This window comes from Stigmatopora nigra, chromosome 20 (genome assembly GCF_051989575.1).
Source record: "Stigmatopora nigra isolate UIUO_SnigA chromosome 20, RoL_Snig_1.1, whole genome shotgun sequence".
Classification (NCBI taxonomy): Eukaryota; Metazoa; Chordata; class Actinopteri; order Syngnathiformes; family Syngnathidae; genus Stigmatopora; species Stigmatopora nigra.
Window position 1 is genome coordinate 24689 of NC_135527.1, and position 18359 is coordinate 43047.

The window sequence follows — 18359 nt, forward strand, 5'->3', positions numbered from 1 at the left end:
GTTGGGGTACATACGAGAAAATGGGGGGCTAAAAATTTGTCTCAATTTCACACCATTATTCTTTTTATTTGTGAACTGTTCAGGAAGCGGAACACAGAGCACCGGCGTCTCTTGCCATTGGCCAAAAGCTAAAGCTGCGTGGGTCCTTTTCCGGCCGGTCCCTCGCTGCCGCCGGATGGAGGCGACGTCACGAGGCTCCTCAAGTACACTCGTGGTTTCCTGTGCCTGCCTGGTGCCAGGGCGGCGGGCAAAGGCGATGGCACGGGCGGCCTGCGGGACGGCACCAGCGGCACAGTCTCGTCTTCTTCCTCCTCCTCCTCTTGGTTTTTTTCTAGCAGTGGCGCGGGTGCGATAGGTGCGGCCCCCGCGTAAGAGGCGGGGCGGGTCGAAGCCCCGGCGCGCGAGCCAGCGGCTTCGGACACGCTCTCCAGGGACGAGATGCTTTGGTTCCATGCCTGTCGGAGGTCCACCGGGATCACCTTGGTGGCCTCCAGCGACAGGCAGGGCGGCGGCCACGGCGCGCCGCCGCCTTTCCATGGGAGATGAGCGTCCGATGGGGGGGCGCCCCCGTCACTGCCGCACGCATATCCCGTCGGTCAAACATCGACGAAGGAAGGCGCGTGTGCGCTCATGTTACTGTGTGCGAGCCTACTCGAGTGTGGACGTTTTTGGGGAGCTTCGGCTTTGAGGGCAACGAAGGTGATTCCCACGTCGTCGTCCGTCTCCGGTTCCTTACGCCGGCATTGTGTTGTGAGCGTTTCTGAATCACTTCGGGCCACCCCTTACCTTTGTCCTGCCGGTCGATGCCTCTTCTGGGCTTGTCTCCGCCGTCGTCCCTGGCGTCAGAAGCTCCGCGCTGCCGGACGACGGGGTTTGGGGTGTTGATCTTTGGAGGCGAGAAATAGACTGACCTTCTTCAGGCCGCGCTCCTTTTTGTGGCGCTTGTGTCGTCCCGACTTGAAAGTCTCCATGCGGCTCTTCATGTTCCTCTGGAAAACCTCTCGATCCTGCCGTTCTTTCTCACCCGCCGGCATGAAATGGCGACTGTAGTGGGACTGGTACTGCGGCAGGACGACGTTAGAAGCGTGCGCAGAGACGCGGGCGGGTGCGAACACCTTACTCGTCTCCTGGGCTTGTAGAGATTTTCCGCCAGGACATGATGAGTCTCCGTTTCCTCTTCCACTTTTGCACCGGGAACCTTGTCCACGACCTGGAGGTCCAAACAAACCCCGCTGCCGTTTTCACGTCTGTAAAAAAACAAAAAAATATAACACAGACAATGCTGGCAAAAATGGGAGTGGCGGGCCACGCCTGCCGGGTGGACCGACAGGTAACTGGTGACGTTGGAGGCATCCGGGAAAGAAGCCCCGCTGGTCACGGAGGGAAGCGAGAGTCTAGCGGCGTTCACCACATTTCCACCCTGCGCACACGCCGAGATGAAAGCCCGTTGATATCACTTGGAAAAAGATGCAGTGGCATGGACAATTCTTTTTCTTGAGTTTACTCATAATATTTTCTACTACTTGACCAAAATACGGCAGAACACGCATTAAATGTCATGTCAATACTCTACTTTAATCTATGACTTCCAACAAAAAAAGGTTGAATATAAAATAAGCACTTGATGATGGAAAGGGGTTAGAGTTTCATTGTTAGCTGTTTAAATTGCATTTCTTAATAATCACCCTTATTGGTAAGTCCTCCGTCAATAAATGATGTAGATGTGTTTATCATAATAAGAAATGAGGATTGTATAACATGATCATTGAAAAAAAACTGTCATTTTCTATCAATGTGAATTGGGCCCTCTCAGCCCAAATGGGTTGGACGTGGAGCAGCATCGATGGCAACGGCCAATAACAAGCAATGTATGGAGTTCATTTGACATTGATGACAAACATTAAAAGGTGTCGAAAAGGGAGCATTTGCCAGCTGAAATGCAAAGCAGAGGCCGACGGCTTGCCCGCCACGGCCGACGTGACGTTGACCGAATGACACCGGCTCCCAATGGCCGTCAAGTGCCTAATATGAAATAATCTGTGCGTCGGCGTCGAGGGACGACCTAAGTAATCCGTCCCACGGCGCCGATGAGACTGGCCCGGCGAGCAACTCACTTGTCCCGCCAGTGGTGGTAGCCCTGAAGACCGGCGATGTCCTCCACTGCCGTTAGGATGTGATCGAAGGCCTTTCAAGAAGAGAGCGTCCTTTTTGGTAAGGTGGAAAAACGTCTCGGCCAACTAATATGTCGATGACTTTTGGATGGATTTCAAAGTTTCTGGATGATCTTTTTTCAGGAGCAATACAATACACCCCGGAGCACATCGGTGTGTCCCGGATCATTTGGATGAATTTTGATGAGGATGATGACGATGCCGTGAAAAGCGTGGAAAAGATGACGAGGCCTCACCCTCTCGTGAATCTCCTCGTTGATGGTCGGTTTCCTGCTGGTGGAGCGAGGAACTTTCAGCCACTTGACCAGGGGCTTGATGGTCAAACCCTAAGGGATGGGTCGGGGAAGTTCTGTCTGGCTGCAGTGACCCATAAAATGGTGGCATACCATTGGTTTGGCGCGGTCTCACACCTGGAACATGACGGTGAAGAAGACCACCACAATGGTGGTGGCCACAAAGTAGTCTTTGGCCTTGACGCGTTGACCGTCAAGGAGGACCACCAGAGCGAAGGCCACCGCCCCCCGTAGCTCGCCATACGACATCACCACCTGGTCGATCTTGTCCAGCGGGACCAGGCGGAAACGGTTGAGCACCCAGGTTTGACCCATCACTCCTGGACAAAGGGAAGTGGTGTTCTTTCCGAAGGAAGTGGCAATCTCTCCGCGCACATTCACGTTCTTTCTACGGAATGTCCTATCTCGGCCACTGGAAGTCACATTTTCTTTGAGCATCAAGTCGCAATTTGGGCTCAGGGAGTCACAAGTCCAACAGAGGGAGTTACATTCTCTAAATAGAGAATCCAATCGCCTCCAGAAAAAGTCAGACCCTTAAGAAGGGAAGTCCCAAGAAAAATCTTTCCACTCCTGACCTACTTACTGACCTAGGGCTCGGAAGATGAAGATGAAGATGAGGGTGCACGCCACCAGGCCCGTGTCCCAGGCCCATTTGGACTTGTCCACGGCGGAGATGCCGAGGAAGATGAAGATGAGGGTTTCGGCGATGCTGGCCAGGGTCTTCATTGTGTACTTGACCGCCGTCCGAGATTTCTGCGAGATGTTGGCCTCCACGTAATTGTTGGCGCCGATGCCGCAAAAGGTCATCCTGGACGGACGAACGGACCTCCCGGCGCGTCAGGACAGAGGCGAGTCCAACAACTTGGGCGGCCGGGCCAACTCACGACAAGATGGATGACAGGGAGAACAGCTCGGCGGTGAGGTACGCCAGGTAGACCAGCAGCAGGACGAAGAGCGGCTCGATGATCCGGACCTTCTTGGTGAAGCGCGTCAGCAAGCTCAGGATGACGGTGAAGACCAGGCCCACCGAGGTGCCGCCCGCGCTCACCACCAGGAAGGACGCTAGGAGCCAAAAAAAGAAACACACACGTAAGGTCTCGGAACGCCGGAGCGCACTCGGGCGGAATGTGGCAGTCCGGCGGACCCAAGGGGGGGCCCACCCGGGGGGGCCCACCCCGGGGGGGGGCCAACCCCCTATTTGAGAACCACTGACCTACGGGAGAGTTAAGCCACCTTAAGCATCACACAATTGTTGGAGAAATGGCATAAATGAGATTGATCGGGAAGTTTTTTTGAACCAGTAACAATGGAAGCGCCTTGGAGACAGACGCCCACTCACCCATTCCTTTAAAGTAATCCGCCATCTGCACATTTTCTGTCCCGACTTCCACAAAGGAGATGTAAACCTTGTACAACACCTGGAAGACAACCCAAAATGGCTCATTGCAAAAAAGGCCGCCCAAGGGGGCATGGCAGCGCAGCGGCCTGGCTCGCGTGTCGGCCGTCCGTCGCGTGTCGGGTCATCACGCTTCGCTAGTTGCCGGGATTAGCTCATATTCCGAGTTCTGATGAGGATTAGCGGGGCTAGCTAATCTGTTCAAAAGTCTAATCGTTAAATGCTCCACCGCCGCTGCCGACCAAGGGGGTTCCGGTCCATCCTAAATGGTTGTGGATTTATCGGAACGGCGATGAGTACAACCCCAAATACCTCCACTGTGCGCCGGGCCGTTTCCCAGGTTTAAGTGACGGATGGTCGGCGACGGGGGACGGAGAAGGAATAAGTAACGAGCGGCGCGCATTCCCGCGCCTCTTCCCGGCAACCGAGACGGACGGACGGAAAGGTCACGGTCGTTTGCGACGGAACGCTCGCCGCCCCGCAGCGGGGAAAAAAAAATACATCTTAGACGGAAGGAAGCGCATCATCACCACAGTGACGGCGTCGTTGAGCAGCGACTCTCCGAAGACAATGATGAAGAGCGTGTCGTTGACGTGAACCTCCTCAAAGACTGCCAGCACCGCCACGGGGTCCACCGCCGAGATCAGGGCGCCGAAGAGCAAAAAGTCCAGCAGCCCCGCCTCCACGCGCTCGTCTGCTCCGTCGTGTGGGAACAAAGAAGAAACAAGGTCAAGCATAAATGGCCAAAAACACAGGCTCGCGTTCAAAACAAAAAGGCGGCTACCGTCATTTCGACCAAAGGACCTCGGTCTCACCCTACTGCCGTCAACGGCGCCGAAAGCTGTAGTCTAGGGAAGCCTGAATGGCTGTGGTCCTGGAGGGCCCCTATCCAGTCTGTATTCCATGTCTCCCTCCACCAACATACCCCAATCAATAATCAGGATGGTGATTGAGCACCGGGACATCTCGCTGAAGAGTTGATCCCTTGATTCGGGTGTGGTGGAGGAGAGGGATATGGGAAAACAGACTGGAGTGTGGAAGGGAACCGGAGTACCCGTAGGAAAACCACACACACGCCCAGGGGAAAATGTAAACTCCACACAGGTGGACGTGACCTGGATTTGAACCCATCACCCTGGAGCTGTGAGCCCGAGGCGCTAACCACAATCCAAAAACATTAGTATCAAAATGGTGATTAAAGCCAAAGAGGAAAAAAAAAACATGGTTACAAAGAGAACTAGTAGTTACCATTTGCGGAGAAATTGTATACCCCTGGTTGATCAGTCAACTCGGGTCACGTGCTGTATATTTTTGGCTATTCATTTGTCAAATCTATAGCAAAGTAACCTTTGAACATTGGAACGGTTTCGTACGAATGCAAATGAAAGAGCGCCAATCTCGATCGACGCCACAGCTCGCTAAAAAGAGGCACGGTCACTGATTGGAATTCTCCTTCCAAATACTCCAGGCCTTTCAGCTGCTCGCCATCACGACACGGAAAGGGACTGACCGATGACTCCCAGGCGGTGGGCGGCGGTCAGCGCCAAGCCGGTGCCGAAGGCGTTCCACAGCGTGCCGGCCACGGCGTAGGTGAGGATGGCGCCCAGGTTGTCGAAGAAGAGGCGCGCCGGCATGAAGTAGCCGGCGTCGCCCACGATGGTGGGCAGCAGAAAGAGGAAGAAGAGGGCGGGCTCCAGCTGGTACGGCTGCTTGTCGTCGGCCAGCAGCGCCAGGCCGCCCAGCGCCAATCCCAGCAGGATCAGAAGCACGCTCTCGGGGACCACCCGCGTCAAACGCCGTGAAAGCTGGAACACTGAAAGGAGGAAACGCCATTGGTACGGTGCAAATGTCCACAAATGAAACCTGCTTCCTAAACATATCCCATGAGGCATGACGTCAGGAGGGACCCACAGATTTTGGCCACGCTGGCCACCAGTAGCCACACGGCGATGACGTAAGGCGTCTGCACGTAGCTCCACTCCCATTGCACCACCCGGTATCCCCCGCCGCCGTGGCCGTGCCCCGCTCGCTCTTCCTCTGCCTCTGCCGGGTCCGAGCTCGCCCTCGCCCTGGGCGCGAGGAAAAGCAGTGGCGGCAGCAGCAGCGCAGCGGACGCACGAGCGAGCATGGCGGCCACTTGATGCGTCTGGGAGTCCGCGGGAGGCGGGAAGGCTTTTAAATCCCAGGAGGTAGGCTTAGGGGCGGGACCTCAGAACCCCCATTTGGACCTCTGCGGACTACTGTGATTACTGCCTAAAAGTAGCCTTAAGGTGTGTTTTCCAAGTATCTTTCCTAGAATTGAAAAGACATCAATTACTTGCACAGCCAAAATACTCTCGAAAAAGGTCAAACAGCCCTCAAAGTCATCTAAACCAGGGATGTCAAACTTGTTCCTCATCGCGGGCCACATAAGACGCCTGGGTAGACTTTGCGGGCCGGACCATTAAAATTATAGCACACTTGGCTATGCATAACCCAAATATCACGTCTTTCCTTTGTTTTGGTGTAAAGAAGCACAGGAACACATTGACATTTGAAATTTAACGCATTTTCTCGTAAATAAGCCTGCCCCCGTGTATGAGCTGCACCCTTAAAATTGCCTGAAAATGGTTGACGTTTGCAATTTCTGGCGTACGAGACACCCCTGATTCACAATTTTCACCTCCATATTCATGGTTTCCTGTTTTCTTCACTTTCAATCACCCTGAGAGCCTGACAGAACCTCCTTGGGGACCGGTTTCGGCCCACAGGCCATGCATTTGACACCACTGGTTTAAACACTCCCAAATGGACAATACACCCTTGAAGTCATGAGAGGAGAACAAAGCAGCCTCAATACTCCCTACTCAACTACGTACAATACTTCCACAAAAGCATCAAGGCAAAACTGCAATGTACTGTAGACAAAATAGCTCCAAACGCACACAATTGTACATGTATTTAAAAAAATCATTTTTATTCGAGTAGTACTTTTCCCAATAAACAAACAGTTAAAAACAAGACCAAGCGAAGAGAGAATTTTAAAAATGCAGAAAAACCCAAGATTAGTGGAAGAGGGGCGAAAAATACTGCAAAAAAGGTGCACAGTAGCCCTCCCTCGACAGCACCCAAAAATAGTCGCATTTCTTCATTTGTGCTCTGTATTTGCCATTTTCCGTCGGCCCATGGTCATATGTCCTCTGCGCTTTTTTGGAGCCCCAGGGCCCGCAACGTCTCGGCGCTCACTCCGCTTTTCAGCGTCCTCCTCACTGCACAGAAACCCATGTCAAAAACACTTTGTCGTCATTTAGCGTTAAAAGAAAGGGGAACATATCTTCTAAAGACTTGCTATGGCTACAGGAAGGGGTTAAGCTCATTCCAAGCGGGTGGACGAACGGACGGCTATCTGGAAGCAAAAACTGGCACGGGCGCCGCTTCTTTCCGGCCGGATTGTTGCAAAAGCAAACATCGGGCAGAAGAGAAGCCACGGCGAGACGCGGACGCCGACCAAAGTACCGTCCGTACCTGTGGCTTTTTTTTTTCGCCAAAGGTCGGGGTCAGTCGGACTGGGGCCCACGTAAATCGCTTGTCGTCAAACGGACGGAAGCGGAGATGGCCGCCGCGATGTCGGCGAGGGCAGACGGCCGCGGACGGCCGCCGCCGCCAGCAGAGAAGAAGGGAGGGAGACATTCGGCCGGATTAGTGTGTTTTGACCAAAACAATGCACGTGGTGGCGGGTCCAAAAGTACAATGCGTCCCAAACTGGGCTCCATCCTGTCCCTCGGGGAATAGATGCTTTTAAAAAAAAAAATAGAAATATTTTATTTTATTTTTCTAGGGAGTGGGACTGGAGAATTTGCAATACTTTGAAGTTGTGTGGTTATCCGTCACCGAAAATTTCAGGAGACGTGAAATGATTTCAAGGAGTGGTACTCATTCTTAAAATACTTTGTGAATCTACTTGGAAAAAGTCATCTACATCAGTGGTCCCCAACCACCGGTCCGCGGGCCGCCTAGTGCCGGTTCGTCGGAGTAAGAAATATTAACCTTTTCAATCTCGTTCTCCTACTTGAAATGATGAAAGTTGTTATAATAACAAATACTTGCTACTATGCTTGGGAAATGTTTTTTTTGTCGTCTTTGGTGTCGTTTGTGCACCGACCCCACACAATTTTGACTCAAGTGATAACCCTCCCCATTCACCGGTCCGCATGAAAATAGAAAGAGCTTTACCGGTCCATGGTGGGGAAAAAGGTTGGGGACCGCTGATCTCCATTCTCCCTGACGTACTGCATTAGTCCTTAGAGTGGCCTGAATATTTCCAAATTTAATCCTTAGAAGATCTCATAAAATCAACTTTTAAAAGATAATGTTATCGCTAGCCGGCACTTAGCGAACAGCGATGGACGAAAGGTATGCGTGGGCGCTCCCACTTTAAGCCAATTGGATGTCATTGGAGGTGAATGGCAGGCAACAGTTTACGCCTTAGGAAAACGCCAGGAAAGGTATGGGCCAAAACCCAGCCGCAAGACGGAGAGCGCGTCCGAAGCCGGCGGCACGTGGCTTACTGGACTTCCTGTTGATCCGGGAGCGCTTCCGGGTTTTGGGGGCGGACGCCCTGGCCTCTGGGTCGCGGGTCACCAACTCCACCAGACGCTCCATAATGTCGTCCGACCGGTCTCGGTGGTCCCGAGGCGACGGAGACTGGCCGCGGGACGCTGTGGCGCGGGCGACCCTGGATTAGAGTGCTCCTTTGAAAGGCCATCGGACGGCTCCTTACCGCCGACGGCGTGAGAGCGTCTCCGGTTGCCGTCATCTTGGGTCAGCATCCGGGTCATGGTCCGGTGCTCGGCCTCCGGCGAGACGGGGGCCGAGCCCTCGGGGCGTGGCAGCGCTCCAGAGAACTTCTCCGTCTGAAACCAGGCCAAAGAGTATGTACGGGTTAACCGTCAATCTCGCAGTGCAAACGGACGGGATGCACACTAGCGGCAAAGTCGTTTTGGGACGCCCAGTTGGGGCAGAGTCGTTTTGGGGCGCCCAGTTGGAGCAGAGTCGTTTTGGGACGCCCAGTTGGGGCAGAGTCGTTTCAATGGAGAGCAAAAGATGAGTCTAGCAGAAAGAATGCAGAAGAAAATGCTTTGAAAAAGAGTTTGACCTCGGTGATCAGCTTCCCCCGCGTTTTGGTCCTCTCCCTGTGTTTGTCACGCTTGCGTTTGAGGGTGAGCGCCTCTCTGGCGGTGCGGTACTCCAGCGCAAACTCGCTGATGATCCGGCAGAAGCCCGTCACTTTGGTGTCCCGGGCCGATGCCGCCGGCTGACCCAGGAACAGAAGGAACGAGTGGAACCTGCGAGCAACGCCACGAGCCTTAGTAAAGTTGTGGATGGCATGAACACTACACGACTTGTGGAGGGAGGGCAGGGCGCCTTTAGTGATTGCCTTCCCCACCTAGAAACGCACGTGCGTAAAGCGGTTGAATCAAGAATATTTGTTGATAAGCAAAAGCGTAAGTAAATGATGACATTATCGCCCGCATCCATGGGCGCATTTACGAAAAATGAAACTTTGAAATCATTTCTTTACTGTCGTCTGAGCTGCGGCAGGCACACTTTTTGCATTGAAATAATCTCAAGGCGAAACTTGCTGAAAGTCTTCCGACTTCAAACTGTTGCCTATATTCTCATTAGAAACTCATTATCATTAAAGTTTGATCAAGGGGAAGTAAATCACCCCAACCCCCAATATTCACAAATCCATTTTTTCCCAGTTGGATCTAACGTCATCAACGTTGATGTCCAGAGAACTCGAACAGCTTTCAGTTCGACTGATGTTTAACTAATGAATGGGACGTTTTTAAACCTCGTTTTAATGTTGGACTTTTCCTCCAGATATTATGCAAAATGCCACGCGCCCACGGAGATGCCCCCGAACCCAAAACAACTTCCGGTTCAGTTAGCGTCAAAAGGGGAACAGACTTAAATCTCGTAATGTTACCACTTCTTCTTCCCCGTACTACTTCAGGCAGCTAAATTCATGAGAATTCCTCCCACCCGGCCTGGACGTCTCCCGTGGACGCAACACCTCGCGATTGTTGGATTTGAATTCTCCGGCAACGGGACTGACAAACGCCGCCAGCGAGCACGGCGGCATAGGGGACGGGAGGACGGACGGGAGGACGGACCTGTTGATGACTCTCCTGTGGACCACCTTGAGAATGAGAATCCTTTGAGTGCAGTCCTTCAGGAAGTCGGCCATCTTGTTCTTCAGGGCGCTTTTGGTCTCGTGCTTGGAAACCACCTGAAGGTTTTCCCAGGATGCCTTGCAGCGTCTTTCCAGCTGGAGCAGATTGTCCGCCAGCAGCTCAAAGTCCACCTAAAGAGAGCGGAGGGAGAGAGAACTAGAAGTAGACCCCGACTCGTTCTCGGCCCAAAATTGCACTCCATTCTCGGTGGTTTGATCTTCTTTCTTTCATCCATTTATAAAATAAAAAGGTGGCTTTCACCACCGCCAGAAAAGTGGTCCACGAGTCCGGCGGCGGGCTCTTTTAAACTCCGGCCTAAGCTAACCCCGTGTCCGGGACGCACCTTGGCGGAACGCGTGACGGCGGGGATCTCGGAGTAGACGTCGGACGAGCGCGGCTCGCTTTCCGTGACCAAGGCGCAGACGTGATGGAGCAGAGTTTGGCGGTGGACCGTGTCCTTCACCTCTGCCACCTTCTCCAAGTAAGCCAGCTCGAAGCCGCCGGCCTGAAGGAGGGATGGGTGGAGGGCTTACAAGGGATTAAGGCGTGCCGCACTGCCGCAGGCCCGCCCGCCCGCACTCACCTCGGAGCCGTTGAGGAAGTTCCCCACGGCCAGCAGCGTGGCCAGGATCTTCTTGAAGGTCCGGTTGCCGGCCAGCTGCTCCATGCCCAACTTCAGGTCAAACAGGGGCTCGGCGATCTCCTGAAACATCAATGGGACTTTCTTTGCCCGCTCCGCCGAGGTCCTGCGGCCGTTCTTGTGGCCCTTTGCGTTGTGGCCGCTTTGGACACCCCTTCCTATCCCTGTGCTATTGGCTATCTGATCATTTTAACAAAAGCGGATGGCTCAAAAAGAAAACATGGGAAAGTTGCCCTTCCAAGGCCATCTTTTTTTGGCCGTGACGATATACGTCACTTTGCAGTCGTACAATGATCGATGAACAAAAATGGTCATCTTCTAATAGATGTATTTTTTTTTTAGTCGACGGAGCGTTGTCTTGTTTGAATTTGTAAAAAAAATAAATAAAATAGTTCCATGTATTTGAAAATACCACACGGGTCAAGGATCCACGGTGCAGTCGCCACAGACTCGGGTTAACCCCCCCGCCCAGTCCGCGGCTGATTTTCACCTGCTCGAGTGCCTCATTCCAGGCTTAGAAAGTTTGTTTTCCCCCCTCGGTGTATGGTTGACCCTAACCCAGGAAACAAAATCTTGATAAAGAATGGAAACGTGCAAAAAGTTTGATGTCCCAATGAACTCATTGGCGGTCCTCGATGGCCGTAGTTGTCCGATCCTTTTGATGTGGGAGGGTAGGGTGGTGAAGGGGCGTATTTGTTGTTGTTGTTTTTAAATCCTAATAACCTCAGCATGCCTTTTGTCTCCAGGCATACCTGAGCTCCCCGCCGTTCGCCGCCAGATCAGCACGCTGTCCGACGACAGGAAGTTCCTTCTGGACATGCTCTTCTCCAAAGCGTCCGCCGCCGGCCGTGACGACGGCCAACTCGGGGCAGGGGTCCCGGCGAGATTCTCCGTCTCGACGGAGGAGGCGGGCGCCCCCGACGAGGACGTGGCCGCCCCCGACAAGGACGTGACCTCCTCGCGCGGCACGGAGCCGGAAGCGTCCGAGCAGATGGACCGAGAAGAGCAGGTCAAGACCCCTGGCGCGGCACAGCTGGCACACTTTGGGGCGATTCTGGGTCAATTGTGTCATTTTGAGCTCCCTTTCTGTGCATTATGAATCACCCGCTATGGATTTTGCTCTTCACGGAACTTGACGAGATGTTTTTTTTTTTTCTTCTGCCGTCTCCAAAAGCCTCAGACGCGTCAGCCGAACAGAGTGGACGCCGAGAGTCCCCGTCAGCGCCTGGAGACCGCCTCGCTGGGACCCGGGGACGCGTGGGACCATTTCCAGTTGTGCGGCGCCAGCCTTCGGATTAAAGACTTGGACTTCTCAGACCTCCTGGAGGAGGAGGACCTGGACGTTCTGGACACCACAGACTTTTCCTGCCTTTCAGCACCCTTGGAGCGGTTACCTCCTCCTCCTCCGCACCTTCCAGGCAGTCTGGCTCCTCCTCCTCCTCCACCACCGCTACCCGGCGCTCCAGCTCCTCCTCCTCCCCCGCCGTCGGGGACAAAGAAGAAGAAGACGGTCAAGTTATTCTGGCGCGAACTGAAGCAGACGGAGACGCCGGCCAAGTGCCGCTTCGGACGGGGCACCCTGTGGACGTCACTGGACAAGGTCCAAGTGGACATGGGGAAGCTGGAGCACCTCTTTGAGTCCAGGGCCAAAGAGACGCCATGGGCCAAGGTAAGCCGGGACGACCGTCGCCGACGTTTGGTGGGGGGGCCCCTTTGACCGCGGGGGTGGCATGCGCACAGAAAGCGCCAGAGAGCAAAAAGTCCGAGATCCTGGTTCTGGAATCCAAGCGGAGCACCGCCATCAACATCGGGATGACGGTCCTGCCCGCCGTTCACGTCATCAAGAGCGCCATCCTCAACTTTGACGACTTTGCCATCAGCAAGGAGGGTGTGGAGGTATGAAAGCATCTCAACCCCCCCAAATGCTCCCCCACCCTAGATCAGCCGGCCCAATTGGCTTTTGTCCTCTCGGGAGCAGAAGATCCTGATGGCAGGAAGAGACCATATTAATGGGAAATACTTTTTAAATCAAAGAGTATGGGAGGCATTTTGGGTTTAAAGACCAATTGCGGGTTATGTCATCAATCACGCCTACGAATAAACTAGTTTCAGGGTTATGGTTATAGTCAATTAAAAGTGCCAGAATACACTAAACAGAAAAACATTAATCAATTAGAAGAAACTTACACGAGACGACATCTTGAGATGACTTGCGTTGATGTCCAAATGTGGCATTAAGGGTCTGCAGAAGTGGATGTGGCATTTATTAAGGGTCTGCAGAAGAAACTGTAAAGTAGTATAGGGTAAGAACGTGTTATCCCAAACTAGGCGCTCACCTTCTTGCGCTACTGGATGTTATTGACGTTGTTCGAGATGCTGGCGGAAGCCGATCTGATCCCTCCGGCCGTGGCGATGAGCGATGCCCCAAAGGTGAAGGGTGCCAGGGCCAGGCCGGCGATGGCCGTCACGCCGGCTACTTTGGCCTTCTGGTGGAAGGTGGCCAGGTGGCCGGCCAGGGCGTGGAGCTTCACCACGTGCTGCCAGAGGACCTCGGCACGCCCGGTGAATACCTTGTTGAAGACAGGCAGGCCTCGGTTCACCTTGTTGGCCAAAGTGGCAAAGGACCTGTGGGGAGGGGGGAGATGTCGGTTCCAACTTCCCTGGAAAACAGACGGATAGGCGGCCTCCTGGCACGCCTACCGGGAATCGTCCTGGTCTTTAGATTCTTCGTCTGACGACAACTCGTCCCACTCTGGATGACAAAATGGGGGAAAAAGTGCCATCTATCACATATAAACCGAAAGCTTTTTAATGACCGACTGTGTGTGTGTGTGTGTGTGTGGGGGGGGGGGTGTCACCTCTTTTTGGGGTGCCATATTACTGGACAATATTGCAGGGTTTTGGGTCGGAAAAAAATAATTGCAGGGTGCACTTTTCCCAAACGGCCACAAGATGGCAGCAAGAGACCATATTACTGGGAAGTAATTTTCAAATCCAAGAGGATGGCCGAGTTTTTGGTCGGAAAAATAATTGTATGGTGAACTTTTTCAAAACAGCCACAAGATGGCAGGAAGAGACCATATTAATGGGAAATATTTTTTTAAATCAAAGCGTATGGGAGGCATTTTGGGTTTCAAGACCAATTGCGGGTTATGTCATCAATCATGCCAACGAATAAACTAGTTTCAGGGTTAGGGTTATAGTCAAATAAAGTCAAATCAATTAGAAGAAACTTACATGAGACGACATCTTGAGACGACTTGCGTTGGCGCCCAGAACAACCTGTAAAGAGGTATGGAGTTAGAACGTGTTTCCCAAACTATTTACAGCTGCAGTACTTTTTACTTTTGAAAAAAATTCAAGGCACAACAATATATATTATCATTTAAAATTGACAATATATAGTGGTAGCTCGACATACGAGCAATTCGAGATACGAGTAAAGTTTCGAGCAAATAATCTCTAGATACAAGACCAATTTCGAGATACGAGAAAGCAAGACATGTAGCTGTTTGACTATAGCGCACTAGTCTTTTTTGCTGCATCTCTTTCGTGTATAACAGTGTTTTCCCCCCCGTCACTCGCGCAAATGGCGTAGCGATCTCTATTACGAGGAATATATATTACTTATCGTTGGCAAGTGGTCGTGCGTTATCCCATTGTGAGGACATTTGTGTGCATCATTTTCGGAATATTTTGAAGGGAATATGAAAGCAAACAGCCCATCGATAGTGAAAATCAGGTTGGAAGCGGAATAAACAGCGAACCCGGCCGGCCGGGAAAAAGGAAGATATGAAAATGCAGAACAAAATTAGAATTATGTTTAGTGTAAGGTTAGATTAAACTTATTTTCCAAGTTTATTTAAAAAATGTTGTTTTGAAACGAACGTGTTGATGTGCAAAAAGGGTTGGAGTCCATCTCTCTCTCTCCCTGGAAAACAGACGGATAGACGGCCTCCTGGCACGCCTACCGGGAATCGTCCTGGTCTTTAGATTCTTCGTCTGACGACAACTCGTGCCACTCTGGATGACAAAATGGGGGGGGGGAAAGTGCCATCTATCACATAAACCGAAAGCCTTTTAATGACCGACTGTGTGTGAGTGTGTGTGTGTGTGTGTGTGTGGGGGGGGGGGGGGGGGGGGGGGGGCTCACCTCTTTTGGGGCGCCATATTACTGGACAATATTGCAGGGTTTTTGGGTCGGAAAAAAATAATTGCAGGGTGTCCTTTTTCCAAACGGCTACAAGATGGCAGCAAGAGATCATATTACTGGGAAGTAATTTTCAAATCAAAGAGGAGGGCTGAGTTTTTGGTGGGGAAAATAATTGTATGGTGAACTTTTTCAAAACAGCCACAAGATGGCAGGAAGAGAACATATTAATGGGAAATACTTTTTAAATCAAAGCGTATGGGAGGCATTTTGGGTTTCAAGACCAATTGCGGGTTATGTCATCAATCATGCCTACGAATAAACTAGTTTCAGGGTTAGAGTTATAGTCAATTAAAAGTCAAATCAATTCAAAGAAACTTACATGAGACGACATCTTGAGACGACTTGCGTTGGCGCCCAGAAGAACCTGTAAAGTGGTATGGAGTTAGAACGTGTTTCCCAAACTATTTACAGCTGCAGTACTTTTTACTTTGAAAAAAATACAAGGCACAACAATATATATTATCATTTAAAATTGACAATATATAGTGGTAGCTCCACATACGAGCAATTCGAGATACGAGTAAAGTTTCGAGCAAATAATCTCTAGATACAAGACCAATTTCGAGATATGAGAAAGCAAGACATGTAGCTGTTTGACTATAGCGCACTAGTCTTTTTTGCTGCATCTCTTTCGTGTATAACAGTGTTTTCCCCCCCCGTCACTCGCGCAAATGGCGTAGCGATCTCTATTACGAGGAATATATATTACTTATCGTTGGCAAGTGGTCGTGCGTTATCCCATTGTGAGGACATTTGTGTGCATCATTTTCGGAATATTTTGAAGGGATTATGAAAGCAAACAGCCCATCGATAGTGAAAATCAGGTTGGAAGCGGAATAAACAGCGAACCCGGCCGGCCGGGAAAAAGGAAGATATGAAAATGCAGAACAAAATTAGAATTATGTTTAGTGTAAGGTTAGATTAAACTTATTTTCCAAGTTTATTTACAAAATGTTGTTTTGAAACGAGCGTGTTGATGTGCAAAAAGGGTTGGAGTCCATCTCTCTCGCTCTCCCCCTTCAAAAATCTGTATAATTTTAGTACTACTATAAAACACATTTTAATAACATTAAACACTAGTTTTGTGTTACTTTGTCAATAGATGGTGGATTAGAAGAAATACAACATTGTTTCAATCCAATATCCTCTTGTTTTTTTTCCCAGAGGGTGGGAAAGGATTAACATCCAGCCCCCTTCGAAATCTGTATAATTTTAGTACTACTATTACTATGAACACCCGAATAATAGTAGGCACCGGAATAATAGTAGGCAGTGGAAAATTCCAAAGATAATGAATATTAGTAGTAGTAGTATTATTCGGGTCTTCATAATACTATTGTTCGGCTCTTCATAGTACTACTGTTAGGGTCTTCATAGTACTATTATCCGGGTCTTCATAGTAAACATTTTGGTAATATTAAACTACTATTTTTGTGTTACTTTATAAATATATGTCGAATTAGAAGAAATAAAACCTTATTTTCCAATTCAATATCCTGTCTTTTGTTTTTCAGAGGGTGGCAATAAATCCCCCCCCCATTTCTCTCTGTATCTCTCTCTCCCTCCCCTTCAAAATCTGTATAATTTAAGCACTACTATTAAACACATTTTAGTAATATTAACCCACTAGACATGTGTTACTTTGTCAATAAATGGCAGATTAGAGGAACGAACGAATGAACTTTTTTTTAATAGTCGCCATTTTGAACAAAAGCCTCACGTCGGGAATGCTAACATTTAAATGGGCAAATTCGAGGTCTATCACGCCTACCAAAAAAGGTTACAGGTTAAAATGCTACTAAAGCCGAAAGAACGTCCCACTAAACGCAATAAAGAGAGAGAAATCAATTGCAAGGAGATAATTACCAAACCTCAAAGCCAAACGCCGACCAGACATGGCGGCCATGTGGTCAATACAGTAACTTACTACGGTCATGATTCGGGCAACATTGCAACTGCGGTGCATGTACAACACAGAGATACAAATAGCCAACTTTGGAGTTATTAGGATAGAATGTACTCACGTTCTTTTACGGACGAACACAGTCCAAATTCTTCCGACAAACATTTGGAGCTCGCTAACATAGTGCCGTTTGAGAGGACCGTGGCGAAAAAGGAAGTGACGTCATTGCGTCCCTTCAAAATGGAGACTTCCGTTTTACAAAATAAAATACTGATATGCGGTTATTTAATTTCTCGCGAGATTTTATACAGGTTCACAGTTGTACGCCGTAGGGGCTATATCTTACATTTAACATGCAAGTAGTATCAGAACATTGCCCCTTGTAAACAAGTATAATTACAATGATTAGCGAAAACATTTAGTGAGTTTAATTTTATCTCTATAGTTTCGACCTCCGGACATTTTGGTTGCTTGTTTATAAATTGAAGAGTTTAAAGATTGAGTTGACAGTAACACTTCAAAATCGCTGTAAAAGATAAATAAATAAAAAGACGGTTTGTATGCTAACTCTCTCTCACAGTGGGCATGAATTTGAAAATGTGTGGGTGGGTTTCAGTTACAAAGGAATTTTTATATTAAGATTTTTTAAAGCTTGCTCGTCTTTTAATTAACATGATTTAGTACCTAGGCCTTGAGATCTTTGCGGTTTCTTGTGCAGCTAGGAAGAAGGAATAATGGGTCTCAAGATAAGTGTGGAATGTATAGAACGTATACAAGACTTGGGTGATATAATAAACAATGTACATTTTCAGAGTAAGTAATGGGAAAGGTATGCAGACTGGTGAGAGTGGATATATATTTTTTAACAATCACTCTAGTATACATTTAGCACTTCATATAAAATGTCCAAACCCTCCTTCTGGAGCCAATCATCAGCCTGTCATATATTCTGGGACTTGTTTCCCCTGGGGCCCTGTCAGAGACCCTCCTTTGTTAAAGGACAGCTCTCTGACACCAACTTCTTCAAACTAACGGGAACACGGGACAGTGACGATCGTGTGAGCAACAGATGAGCGTGGCGAATAGATGGGCTCCACCTTGGCTTTTTCTCATGACACAAAGATGATTTGATAAAAAAAGTGCAGGTAACGGTTTCTGGACATGGTGTTGTGGCGCACACGTACCTCCGTTGATGAAAGGTGTGAGCGTGACTTTGGCCTCGGCCGTCCAGTTGCCGTCGCCGGACGCAGAGGAGCCCGATGACAAGGACGCCGCGGCCTGCTCCGAGGTGACCTCCTTGGTGTCGTTGCAGGCCAGGAGTGTGAAGTTGCTTAAAACAGGAGTCTTAATATAATGTGCATTTCTAAAGAACACCCCGTCTATAATCTCTGTCCTCATCTTATGCTCTTCCATGATGTCTATAATATCTTCTCAACTCGCCTCAGTGTTCAACTGTTGTATTTTTCCATGATGCCTATAATCTCAACTTCTGTACTTTTCCGTGACATCATGCTGAAATTCAATA

The 18359-nt window shown here is 50.0% G+C and overlaps 3 protein-coding genes across 5 annotated transcripts; 1 reads left to right on the top strand and 2 right to left on the bottom strand.

The window, feature by feature from the left end:
- Positions 1-1034: 1034 nt before the first annotated feature.
- On the bottom strand, positions 1035-12962 carry LOC144213336 (sodium/hydrogen exchanger 5-like). The gene is made up of 12 exons (XM_077741745.1): positions 12906-12962; positions 5772-6152; positions 5371-5673; positions 4391-4554; positions 3804-3882; positions 3349-3526; positions 3052-3272; positions 2582-2784; positions 2408-2497; positions 2115-2185; positions 1329-1420; positions 1035-1247 (listed from the first exon to the last, which is right to left on the bottom strand). Exons 2-11 carry the CDS (start codon positions 5986-5988, stop codon positions 1405-1407), a joined length of 1542 nt encoding a protein of 513 aa, XP_077597871.1. The 5' UTR covers positions 5989-6152; positions 12906-12962; the 3' UTR covers positions 1035-1247; positions 1329-1404.
- On the bottom strand, positions 6789-17074 carry LOC144213335 (FH1/FH2 domain-containing protein 3-like). 3 transcript variants are annotated; one of them, XM_077741743.1, is made up of 11 exons: positions 16956-17074; positions 15251-15295; positions 14607-14741; positions 13956-14000; positions 10662-10781; positions 10422-10583; positions 10019-10209; positions 8995-9184; positions 8620-8752; positions 8408-8557; positions 6789-7108 (listed from the first exon to the last, which is right to left on the bottom strand). In XM_077741743.1, the coding sequence occupies exons 2-11, from the start codon at positions 15260-15262 to the stop codon at positions 7029-7031; spliced, it is 1218 nt and encodes a 405-aa protein (XP_077597869.1). In that variant the 5' UTR covers positions 15263-15295; positions 16956-17074; the 3' UTR covers positions 6789-7028. The 3 variants fall into 3 exon arrangements, with proteins under 3 accessions (XP_077597869.1, XP_077597868.1, XP_077597870.1); XM_077741742.1 differs by lacking the exon at positions 6789-7108 and adding an exon at positions 7120-7634; XM_077741744.1 differs by lacking the exons at positions 6789-7108; positions 14607-14741 and adding an exon at positions 7120-7634.
- Positions 11332-12658, top strand: LOC144213547 (FH1/FH2 domain-containing protein 3-like). The gene is made up of 4 exons (XM_077742061.1): positions 11332-11389; positions 11465-11727; positions 11893-12387; positions 12459-12658. Exons 1-4 carry the CDS (start codon positions 11332-11334, stop codon positions 12618-12620), a joined length of 978 nt encoding a protein of 325 aa, XP_077598187.1. The 3' UTR covers positions 12621-12658.
- Positions 17075-18359: the final 1285 nt, after the last annotated feature.